Source organism: Harpia harpyja, chromosome 6, assembly GCF_026419915.1.
Source record: "Harpia harpyja isolate bHarHar1 chromosome 6, bHarHar1 primary haplotype, whole genome shotgun sequence".
Lineage (NCBI taxonomy): Eukaryota > Metazoa > Chordata > Aves > Accipitriformes > Accipitridae > Harpia > Harpia harpyja.
In genome coordinates this window covers 66,779,075-66,791,805 of record NC_068945.1, presented here as the reverse complement: position 1 = coordinate 66,791,805, position 12,731 = coordinate 66,779,075, and the positions used below count along the sequence as shown (strand labels likewise).

The following is a 12,731-nucleotide window of genomic DNA, read 5'->3' as shown; positions in this document are numbered from 1 at the left end:
TGATGGGGTTAGAGGTAAACCTTGATTACCTGTTTGGACTGTAAATGCACTCACATAAGTTCCGATGGTGAGGAGCCGTAACTTGGCTAAAAGCCTGTATAAGAGGCTGGAGGAAGAGAAGAATGATTATGAAGCGGCGTTTTGATTTATCTTTTTGAAGAACAACACAAAGAGGGGACTAATTCAAACAGCTTCTGGTATTTTTTTCTTCCAGATTCTGAGGACAAACCTGTCAATAATGAATTGTTCCAGAAATATATGGAGAAAATTGTACATGGTGGAGGCTGTTTTTTCTGAGGTATAGCACATCTGTGTCCCTCCTTGGTATCAGCTGGTATCGTAAATACCTTGTAGCCATCAGACCTTTCCTGTTTGTTAGAAGCTTTGAGAAGCTTCTGAAATTAGAAAGATAAATGTATTGTGCATACTTAACAGATAAATTGGATGTTTCACTAGTAGGAAATATTGGTCTTTATTTGAGGGCAGTTTGCTTGTTCCAGAGGAATGTTCCCCAGATCGCTTGGTAGCTCTTTTCAGTACAGCTAAACGAAGCACAGGAAGGGAAGGGAGATATGTGAAGTACTGTCATCAGTGTAGGAAATTTTGACAGTAATGGTTTGTCATGTCATTAATTTCCTCCCAAATGACCCAAGTGCTTTTTCTTCTTACCTGTTTATGTCAAGCCACCGCAAACTGTCTGATCGTATTAAATTCCAGCTGTGGAGGCTTTGATTGTTTCGTGCACATTGCTGATTTTAAGATAACAAAATTGTTTAGCAAGAAAAATTGAAATGGAAAAATTCAGGCAGCAGGCCTACGGGAAAAGTTGGACCTTTTATAAAAACCTAGTAAAACTTGAGTAAGAATCTCAAAGTTTGGTGTATTGATTTTCTTATGAAAGTTCAAGAACTGTGTTTCATTGCAGGCTGAAACTCATCTCAACTCCTCATGACCAGCTGAGCAAGGGAGATGTGATTTGATGCTATCCAAGGTGTAATTCCACAGTTCATGTCTTTTGCTAGTGCCAGTTTAATAAGTTTCTGCCTACTCCCAGCCATTCATTTCCAGCTCAGCAGCAATGCAGTGCCATCTCTTTCCTGACCGTGTGGAAAAGCAGATGACTGAAAATACCTGTCAAGGAAAGAAACACTTTTTTTTTTTTGAGTTAGAATCATTTGAGTGACTTGTCTACAGCATGGCCTGTGGGCAGTTGTATGGGTACAACTGAAGGTGACATGAACTGCAGCATCAGAGGCAGCAGTGAGTGCTGGAGGGTGTCCCAATGTTAAGTGATCTTGCTGTCAACAAAAATCTGCTCTGGGACCATATCCTGGATGAAGGGGTTTCACTAGCCACAGTATTCTTTATTGAACTGCTGCTTTTAATTTTATTTTATTTCATTAAGAAAGATTAACATCTTCTTGCTTGGGCGGGTTTTTTTCTTAAGGAGATAAACCATCTCTGTGAGAAGTCAGTCAGCTTTGTGGACAGCCATGAATGTCAATAAAGTCTTGGCAAACACAGTAGGTATTTATTCAGCCTTGCAAATTAAAAACATTTTTCCTGCATGTTTAGTGAAGGGAACAAAAAAAAGACAAATTACATAGCAGATGAGCTCTCTTGATAGTTGGAATTCATTAAGCTGGTGGTGAAAACGCTGGGGGATTGATGGTGCAGAAAAATAAAAGATGAAGCAGCTTTTCCCCAAGAGCTGTGGTTTTAAGTTCAAGTTGAAAATGACCAAAAAAGAAATCCCTTAAAGACATCTGTAACTGACTTCACAGTCTCAATTTCTATCTTGGTAGGCAGTTCTTCCTCAGTGCAGTTAGTATTAATTGGTTTTTCAGCTGACAGACAATTTCTCAATGGTTCCTTGATCTTCATCATGCCATAGGGTGTCTGCATCAGCTCATAAATGAGATACATGGCCAAGCGTTAAGTAGGAAGTTCGCACAATCGCTTCCTATGCTATAGCTGTTCTGTGACAGAGGCTTTCTGCAGAGTTGTCAATCTGTCATCTTCCCTTGGCTTCACATTTTATTAAAAAAAGGGAATTTAAAAAGTTACAATAAGTTGAGCAGTTTGTCAGACATAACGTACTCGCAGGCTATTGTCTGCAAATTACAGGCTGACTCGGTTTTTCAGCCTGTCATAGATGGATCGTAAATCTGTCATAAGTAGAGCTCTAACAAAATCCATTTACAGAGCTCCTGTTACAGCAGAGCATGGAAAGGAAGCAATAAGACTTAGTTTTTACGAATTTCCTGTACAGGATCATTAGTCCAGTTGGATGTCTTTCCAGGTCACTCCCAGTAGATGTTTTCTCTGATTATCCCTGGATTCACGTGATGAAGTGCCCACAGTTGTCATTCACAGTCAAAGATGGGATCGCAGTTCACATACTATTCCAAATGCTTCACTGCAGGAGTTCATCACTGGAATAGAGCGGGTTACCTGATGGGTGTTTCAATGCAGCTAAACCACCTGTAAGCTAAACCACTAGAATTATTCAACAGCAAAACAAAGCCATCATAAACACTAATCTTGCAGTGGTTTAATTGCAGACAAAACTTCACTCATGTAAGTAATCCCATCGATGTCAAATAAAAACACGTGAATTATGAAGTATTTAAGATCAGGGCTTAAGTCACTGACATGTCATTCCCATAATTTTCTCTGGAATATTACAGAACAGTGTTAGTTTGTCACCACAGAAACAAAAATGTAAACGGAAACTCTTCCATCTAAAATTTTTATCTACGTCTATGAATTCTGGGTTTGCTCTTCCTATTTCCCAAGCTCTTGCTTTTCTGCTAAGTAGATGTGTAAATGTAAAGACATTATCTTCTCTGTTATTCTTACTCCTTTCCAGTTAAATGAGAGAATTGCTCTCAGCTTTTCTCATTGTTAAATCTAGGGAGGACAGAACAGTTCAAGATCTGAAAATGTTTTAAAACTTAGAGGACCTAATGGGAAGGAGGCATCTTGGAGAAGTACAATAGCTCTCTATCTGCAGTTCATTTGTTTTTCCAATTTAGAAATGACAGTTCACAGCCCTAATGCGAGCGTGTTTCTCATTATCTGTGTTCTAGAAACATGCAGAGTTATTACAAGTTTTGAAAGATGCTTCCTTCGAAAGTACAAATGATATTAAATGGAAGAATTTGCTCTCTGGATAGTCAGATGGAGATGCGGTGGTCTGCATCCGTTCTAAGGCTAGTGATACAGAGCCATGCAACTGGACCTCAGCTTCAGATCCCACGTACATCAGGAATGCAACTGTACAGAAAAAGATGCTATAGCACGATTTAACCTCGCCTTGTCCAGGGAAGATAATGGTTGTGAAGTGTCGTTGCTATCATTGTTTCACAGATGGATTGCATGGACTTTCTCATGAAGATTTTCTTGGAGAGGAGTGTGTTAGCTACACTGTTGACAGATACCCTTGTGGGAACTGTCCACGCTAATTTGAGATTTCTCTCCTGTATCTTCAGCCGTCTAGAAGTTAGGTTTCTAGTCTAAGCTAGTTGGTTTTTTTGTCATTGTGGTAAACGAAGGGAGAGATGCACCTCTGGAGGTGATGAAACCTTAGAAACGGAAGTAATTAGTTTTTTTACATGGATTCCTGTCCTCTGAAGAGGAGGAGTTTGAGAATATTTGGCTGTCTTCAGGAGACCACAGATGGGTTCATCTTGGGTGATGGTTGTAATCAACTAAAATCAGCTTTCACAGGACTTCCAGAGGCACATACAGTGCACACCAACCGTATTAAACTGCAGGAGGGAAAACGTAAGATGCTTCACTCTTCTTGAATACAGTACAGCAAGGCAAAGTTTGAGGCTTTTGTATGGCTTTTAAGCAGTTCAGTCCTGCCCACCCTTTAAAGCTGCTTTATTTTACCTATGCTAAAGCATTAGCATTTCTTGTGCCCACATGGAAGATTTACAGACAGCTGTGTGCTTGGGGCAGAGCCTGGGGAGATGGGCATGAGCACTGCTCAGTACTGCTGCTCCTGGCCAAGCTGCTTCCTGACTGCTCTGCTCCACACAGACACTTTCTGGACAGAAAAGCTGCATAATAAATCCAACGCTGATGTGGCCTGGCATAGTTATAGCTCTTCCAGTAACTGAAGCAACTGCCCGCTTTCAGAGGCCCAGCCTACTCCGTTAGGTTGTTTCCCTTAAAACAATGTTATTTTACACCCACATGGGGCACACTGTCTCATTGTGCCTCCCCTCTGCCCTGCCATCGAAAGAGACTGTGCCTGTTGTGCCAGTGCTGCTGCTTTGGGTAATTTGTTCCTTGCTGAGAGGCTGTGATGTACCTTTTGAGTACTTCCCAGAACATGTCACCATGAGCATGGCTGAGCCTTGTAGTCTGTGCAAACGCTCAAACTTACTTGACGTTATTCTGCAGATGTAATTCGGATATGTTTGTTCTGCCAGCTGAGATGAGAAGTTGCCGACAGGTTATAAAAAAATACATCTGTTTGAAGGGAGTAAATTGTCTAGAACACACTTCAGTAGCAGACTTCCAGGAAAAAACGCTGTGTCAGACTTCTTAGAAGTAGTGCTGGGACCACTTGGCAAGTGCCAGATCTGAATAGTCCATAATTAACGTAATCCTTAACGTTAGGTTTGGGCACACGCTTTTTCTCTAATGTTGCAAATACCACCTCAGCGAGAGCTAGCAGACAGGTGGGCTGGTTTTCAGACTATCCGCGTGACCTTTTGAATGAATATTCAATATTTAGGCGTTAATATGTAGCTTCTGTCACACGCTGGTGGTGGTGCTGCTGCTGCTGTTAAAAATAAGATATGTTAACATCTTGCAGGAGACCTTTCACATGTTGCTTTGCTGTCTCTAGAGGGAGTTTGCAGCAGTGATTCCCTTACTGATGATCTGTTTGGTGCTAGTCGGGCTGTGGGCAGACCTCAGCAGACACAATCTGGTAATAGAAGACAGTAACAAAAATTTCCTGGTTAAACCCTTGTACATCTTGTCCAAGCCTGACTAACAAAATTCTTCAGAGTGACACCGCTGTAAGCAATTCCCTTTCAGTTGGTAGCACTATAATAGAAAACAGAAATGAACATTTGGTGACTGAAACCAAAATCAAGGGTAAGACTAAGAAAAAGGCATCAGCTATTTAATAGGAAAAATAAAGATAAAAACCCAACATGGACATGTATTCTTCTGTGGCATTTCCAATTTATTGTTACAGGAATATCATCGCAGCTCGAAACAAGCTCCCTCAGGAAGCTGGTTTCATATGGTGGTTTAGATTTAACTATTCATTGTCTAGCACCATTTGAAATCAGTGTTCTTGGAGGAAGAATCCCTGCCTTCATCAGTGAAACAGATCTTCGGAAACCTCGCTGGAAAAGAAGAGAAGGCCAAGATCTTCCTTGTGTGCTTCTGCCGTTACAATTGGCTCCACCACCAAATGAAGTCCCTCGGTAGGCTGAGACTGCAGAGTCTATGGCCCAGATGACCCTTGGGAGAGCAATGCAATGTGGGATTTCAAAGGCAGAAATTCTGCTGTAATACTGCTGGGCAACAGCATGTTTATAGTATTTGTAGGTGGTGAACCAGAACTTTGGAAACAGAGAAGGGCTTATGAAACATAAAGTGCAAAAAAGCGTAATACAGAATTGCAACACAATATTGAAGACGTTAATGTTAATGCACCAACTAGTAAATCTAGTACAAACAGCTAGTTTGTAGAACATGGTGAGGAATAAGGAAAGGAACTTCATTTGTTCCACTTTCTTCTCAACTTGAGGCTGGTTTCAGCCTTACATTTTTGTTAGTTCTTTACTGCCCTTGTAAATACCTTGTACATGTCTCATGCAAGACACACAATAGACTTTAAAGCAGATAATTTTAAATTTGAGCACTGGGAATTCTAGATGCTGTTTGCATCCCTGCTGTGTGTTTGCTTTTTCATTGTGGTATGTTTGGCAGATCTGAATACGCTGATTTATTTTGTGTGACTTAACTTTCAAGTGCTCAAGTTGCAAGTGGATATCCTGATATGCTAGGTGTAGTTAATGGAAATGGCCAGCATCAGCGTCTGTGAGAATTGGACCACACATGGTAGGTCACATTGGCCAAGGCTACTGAAATTTGGAGAACTTTGAAGTGTTTCAAGATTGGCTTTACCATATTAAAAGATGCGTGTAGCTAAGGGTTGATTTGACAGTTTTCTCTTTCTAAATCATTGTCTTCTCACAGGCATTTTAATAATATTTGTAACATTTTTTTAGTGAACAGTGCCACAGAGGTAATTAATTAACACCTACCAAGTATTTGGGGATCCTCCAATGTGAAATACTTCCAGCACTTAACTCTTCGTCCTTGCAGATCTCAGTAACCCCTTTAGAGGATGACTGATTTCTTTTGGTGTTCAGAGTCAATAATATTTTCTAGCACCATTTGAAATCGGTTATAGTGATTGGGGAATTGCTCCTTGTGAATTTTATACAAGAGGCTCCAAAGAGAATCTTTAATGGTTTTATCTAGGACTGAAAACAGGAAAGTGTGTTATTTCAGTGAACAGAGTTGCTGAATGCAGAAATACTATACACTTAAACTCTAGCGTTGTTAGGTGCTTTTATATAGCTGGAGATTTTTCCTAGGAGAAAATACAATCTGTAGTAGATAGAGTCTGTAAAATATGTAACACAAGGTCTTGATTTGGGTCATCTCTGTAAAGATGATGCTTGGAATGGTTTGGAAAGCCATACAGTACCGAGAGTGAAGATAAAGGGAGATGGTTTTCCCAATGAGAATCACCAGTGTGGACTTAAGATAAAAGAGAAAATAACAACACCTTGTTGGTTTAATGATCTGTCTGTGAGGTATGAGGAAATAAAAAGTCAGCAGCAGGAAGCCAATCTCCAATTACTGTACTCCGGACATGCTGAAAGTGAGATCTTGTGAAAGATTTCATTGCCAGCCTGGGAGCTTTTTGCATTCTCCTCTCTTACACTGTTAACAGCGTAAGCCACAAAAGTGAGTCATCTTCCCAAGGACATTATAATATCTAAGAAGTTTTCTCTGGAAATGCAGCTCTTCAGAGGAACAGAACTGGCCAGAGACTGGACAGTCAAAGTGTGGGTTCTGTCCCTAGTTGCAGCAGGATGGCATTATCAATGAAGATAATTTCTGAAGATCATTCTTCAACCAGCTTGTCGTACTACATCCAGCTTTTGGGGAGCTAATAACACAGACCAGCCTACAGCAAGGCATCCCTGTAGCAAGGAATATTTTCGTAGATGTACTGGTGAAAACAGCAATACACTGCTTTTCACCACTATTCTGTATGGGGAAACTAAAGAAGTAACTCTAGACTGTAAACAAGTGGAGCAACTTTAGAGTATTCAGAGGCATTTCTAAGGTTGTGGCTGGTTGTTGGCAGCAAATTCAGCTTGCTCATCCCCCTCCTCTGTCTTTTCATCAGTATATACTCCCATTACTTTTATTTCTTTTTGTTTAATTATCAAGGGATCAGGTAGTCACAAACCAAAAGAGACTTTATATGAAGAGTATGTGGCTTCTTCTAGTCTCTCATTTCCATTCCTTTGTGAAATCCACCCTCATGATTCATCTCTTATAGATGAAACTCTCAGAAGTGGATAGTACTGTGTTTAGTACAAAAGACTCTAGGTTAGCCCTTAAATAAATACAAAAGTAATTAAAATATTGAAAATGTAGAATGGCTAGCAGCGTATTTTTTGCAATATGATGCAGAGAGCTGACACCTGCCCACATACGTATTTGGGGGGGGTTGACAGATGTTCTTGTCGAGCTTAAAAGCTATCAGGCTAAAGCATTTCATTCTGGAAATGTGGCTTACAAGTAATCGTGTTTCAAGTACATCCACTGCTTAAGTAGCTCCCATACAGACCGTTGCTTGAATGATTTCTTGTGCAACATCCTTGAATGAGCAGATCGATCTCTTTGGAGTTTAGCTACTTGTACTGTGCTTGTCAAGGTAAGATCTAAATGTCTAGACTGCTTTACGGTTTTGTTGGCACAAAAACTAACCTTAAGGTAAGAATCGATTACAAAGTAATACAAAGTGATCACGCAAAAACAGCTGAAAGAGATAGTTTTAATTATTTTTATTGAAAGGTAAGGTGTTTTTAAGCTGTAGTAATTTTCTCTGTTTGTGCCATATAGTGAGAAAAAACAGAGCTGCCGTGTGCTTGGATCTTGTGAAAGGCTTTTCAGACGTGAGTACTGTTGCTAGTGTGCCCGTGTGCTTACAGGATTGCGTCCTGTTGCTTGTTGGATCTTTCCTGCAGCAAGAGGGAAAGAAAGGATGAAAGAAGGATGAGAAATCCTTCATGAAAGCAGAAACATTTCACTGTAAAATATCTGTATGTCTGAGGAAGAGAGAAGCACATGTAATGGGTTTCTTATGTTTTTTTATCCTATTTGCTCTCAGCTCTTGGCCTCTTTAAAAAGTGAAGCTACTAGAAGACAGTCTTCCCTGTCACGCAGCCAGATTTAGATGTAAAATGGTGCTTACAAAAATTGGACCAGTCTCAAAGCGCTGATCAGGTACCACAGTATGTAACTTATTTGTTTGCAACTCTGCTCCATCCTACTGTTTGATACCCTGCAGCAATTGCAAAATGTAATGTGCAAGGAGATTGCTTCATGGTCAGCAAAGTTTGTCTAGTTGCCGGTCTTCTGGAACGATGTTAAAATGAAATAAACACTTCGACTAAGCCAAAAATAGCGCTGGAAGTCAACCGCTGCTCTTCCCCCAGACTCTCACTTCTGGACTAACATAAAAGGTGCTTGATGGTGGGCTGAGAGGGAGAGAAGGATGATGTATATTGGGAAATTTTTAGTACAAAAACATTACAGAAATGTCTTGCAGTGTGTACCTTTATTAATGAGGCATTAAACCAATTCATTTTACTACATGGATCCTAAATTTCAATTGTCACATCAATTTTTTCTGCAGCTTCTGTGGTCTTGCATCATCATCTCAAAATGTCTGGTTTCTACGTGAATGAGTTCTGTGAAAGCCATCGTATATTGGGAATCTGGGGGGCAAATACCCTGATTGTGTTGAATAGGAGTTTGGGGTGATGGTGAACTGCTTTCTTTTCACAGGAAATAAATTGAGGGTCAGAACTATGATTGGCAGCAGCTTAATCCTTATGTTAATTGATGAAACATGCAGGCATAAAATACTTATGAAAAAGTGGAACAGGAAATAAGACAAAATTGTGATACTCTACAAGATGCTTCCTGATTTCTTCAAGCCAGTTTGAGACTTGGTAGCCAAAAATAACCTGCTTGTGAGGGAGCTGTCATGTCCTTAGCACACATTTCCAGTGCCGTAATGGACAGCAGACGTACAAGTAGAATAAATCCGGGTAGTGTGGCTTTTACTGCAGGCTGGCTGAGTCCAGCTGGGACCTTTGCTAAGTATGAAACAGCAGAGGCTTATGTTGGCAGAGCTTTGCAAGGCTGTAAAACAGACTATTAAAGCTCACAGCAATTTAAAGATGCCAGGACACCGAATTCTTACTTGTTTGGGTAATCCTAACAAAAATAATGTTATAATTTCTAGATACCTTCTCTCGTAAATCGGATCCAATGAGGGCAGTGAAGCAAACTTCAGTGAAGCAACCTTAGTTAAGCTGCCTGTGTACATGAGAGGTTTTCACTTCACACGTGTCATTCAAGACAGCTGTACTCTTTGCAGAGAGCTGTCCTGTTTTCTGACAACAGTTCATCAAACTGGTGGCTTCTGTTCTCCAGCAGTGCCTGTCAGATGCTGCAGGTGCATTTCCCCTCGAAACGTCCAGAGCTTTTCGGTTCCAGGCATAAAAGCTGGACCAGCTACATGCTCCCACCTCTGCCATTGAGGGGGCAGGAGGGTGTTCTATATGTTCATACCAGTCAGTACAGTGGTTACAGACCTTTGCTCAGAAGCTATTGCCATTCAGCTCCTTGAAATTAGAGGCAACAAATTTTTTCCCTATGTCTTTCTTGCCCCTCTCGTCTTGCTTTCCTACAACAGTCTGTGGTGAGACATGGCTGCTTGGTCTGCTACCACGGTTGCTGGGTGTTTTGAGTTGTGTTCTGTGGAGCTTCTATCTGTGCTGCCTTCTCAGCATCAGAGGCTGTCTCTTCTCAAGGTTTCCTCTCTGGAGAATCTGCTATGGCAGCAGGTGACTTGGCTTCAGTCCTGGGGAGGGGGTGTGTGTCCATAAAACCAGTTTCTCCTTGTGCCAAAGAACATTTTAATGGCCACTTGCCATAAAAAGGAGAGGTGAGCCTTGGAATCACAAGGATTTTAGTTCAGTTCAATATTTAGCAGTTCAGGATTGCTGCCGAGGAGAGATTTTCTTGGGCTCTACTTTCCAAAGCAATTAACCTGTCAAGCCCTACACATTTCTGGCTGGATGCCAGCCTGTAAAGCCTGACCATTGCACTCCTCTGGAGCAGCACAGCCTGGGATGAAGTGGTTGGGAAGGGGCGTCCAACCACGGTCTGGAGGAGCCAGCATTGGTACAGTTTTCTGAGCGATGCATGGCAGTGCAGAGCACAGATATCACCAGGGAATATAAGGCATTTCTTTTGACTTCCTCATTTCTTCAGATACCATTACATTTGGTACTACCGTAACATTATTGCATGCAGGGGCGTTAACGTAAAACCCAGTAGGATTTATCTGTAATTAATGATTTTACTTGGAAGATACTCAATTGCCACCGTGCAGGACGAAATTCTAAAACAGATTGGCAGTGGTGAAAGCAGTAAGCACAGGTGAGTTAGCCAATCTTTTAATAGCCTCTGGAGGACCACAAAGTGATTTTCTCCGTTAGATTTTGCCATTATTTAATCTTTAGCCTTGCCTGGCCTTGCTGTGGAACAGACTGGAAAGAGAATGGCTTGATAGTCTCCCAAATAGTTTTTCATTACTGGAAATGCCTTGGGCTGATGGGATTGCCGCTGAAAGGTGCCAAAATCCTTACAGATGAGAACCTGCTCAAAAATTGCATCTGGGAAAACTTAAATTTCTCAGGAAATTCATGGAAATTATCACGGATTCCCAGGCTTTCAAATAAGCTGTCATGTAAAGACTCTCCATTATGTTTCCAGTGTGGGAACTGAAATCAGCGTTCATGAAGGAACGAGAAACTGCCTCCAGTGCAAATAAATTTGCAGATTTCACTGTGCAAATCAAAATTCCAGTTGGAGAACTTTTGAGTGAAACAGCAGTGTAAAAAACCACTTTTTAGTTGAGATTAGCCTGGAAATTTTAAGACACTCATGAATAATTTATAAACCAGCCTTCCCACAGATGAGTGGCAGTACCAGAGCATGGCTACGTTTGTCACTGTATTGAGATGTTTTCTGGCAATTGTGGAATTTTTATGGTGTTCTTGTTCATAATGGAGTTGTTGCTTAGCTTTTAATTTCCCAAACGTAAACAGATCTGAGGAAGCAGATCGTTAAAAACGTTTGGAAAGGGCGAGTGAAGAGCAAAGTGCTGCGTTCTGAGCAAAGCGTATAAATCACGGGCGTCAGAATCAGGCTGCCAGCCCAGAAATGGCATCGGGAGGAATAATCAAAAGATTAATTTTTAAAACCATGGCAAATCAGAAAGAGTGGAGGGAAGAGCCTGAGAGGTTTGAGAACCTGTCCTGTGCTGTATTTTCAATTTTAATACTGTGTTTTAACACATAAAATTTCAAAATCCGAATCGAGTATGGTTTTCAGTGTGCCATTTAGCTCTGCGGTCTCTGAAGCCATGGGACCAGTTGACTTCACTGTCTGATGCTCCTGCATTAGCGAGGGCTGGGAACGCTTAAATCCACGCAAAGGTTTTTTGAATAGGAGTAACTCTAAAAAAAGAGGCCAGTTTTCAGTTGGCATCGAATCTGCAAAGCTGTTTTCAAAACTAAGTTTGGGTTTGCAGTGTCCTCTGAGCCTTCAAAAGTCACTTCAATAACCCGTCGCCGTCTCCTGGGAGGAAAGCGGGGGGATCCCTTGGGGTGCAGGGGTGCATAGGGAAGGTGGAGGTGCCTACAAGTGCTCGGACAGGGGGTTAGGTGGGGGCTCGTACCCCCAGCGAGGTGCTCCTTGGCTCCCCTTTCTCTTCCCGAGCCAGCCCACCAGATGTGAGATGCTGCCTTCGGCCCGGGAAGCAGCAGGAGCTGCGTGGTTTGCTTCAGCAGGAGAGGCCGTGGGTGGAGAGAAGCTGGCGGGGATCCCAGAAGCCGTTGCGAAGAGGCTGCTCGCGGGGGAGAGGGAACTCGCCACCCACTTCGGATGAAATCATGGAACGGGCAAATTGGAGTAAAGGCTGGTGGTGAGGCAAAGAAGGTGTTAGGTCTAAAAAAAGGGGGACGAGAGAGGAAGGATGCTGGACCAGCGAGGAGGGCAGTTCCTGTGCCGGTGGGTTCAGGGAGGATCTGGTTTTCGCAGCAGCGCACTGTGCTTGTAACAGATACGAAGCCGGTGTAAAGGGAGGAATTTGTCACAGGAAGGTTCGGTTTAGCAGCATAGAAAAGTAGAACCTTGATACCTGACCCATTTGATGGAAATTTATTAATACGCATCTGAATGGATGTCCTGGTTTCGGCTGGGATAGAGTTAAATTTTCTTCGTAGTAGCTGGTACAGTGTGTTTTGGATTTAGTGTGAGAATAACGCTGATAACGCGCTGATGTTTTAGTTGTTGCTAAGTAGCGC

The 12,731-nt window shown here is 41.8% G+C and overlaps 1 protein-coding gene across 10 annotated transcripts in view; it reads left to right on the top strand.

Annotated features, from left to right (window-relative positions):
* The window catches only part of LOC128142922 (uncharacterized), a 162,633-nt gene that overhangs the window by 122,919 nt on the left and 26,983 nt on the right, over window positions 1-12,731 (top strand). For 8 of the 10 annotated variants that reach the window (XR_008235561.1, XR_008235558.1, XR_008235557.1 and 5 more), the window contains 2 exons: window positions 215-298; window positions 926-953. The exons of 1 other annotated variant lie outside the window; for it this stretch is intronic. Coding sequence is in view for 1 of the 9 variants with exons in the window: in XM_052789634.1 (XP_052645594.1) it covers window positions 215-221 (7 nt within the window). In the remaining 8 variants the exon portion in view is untranslated. Of the gene's footprint in view, window positions 1-214; window positions 954-12,731 lie in introns of those variants that run through there. One more of the 10 variants, XM_052789634.1, reaches the window with a different exon arrangement.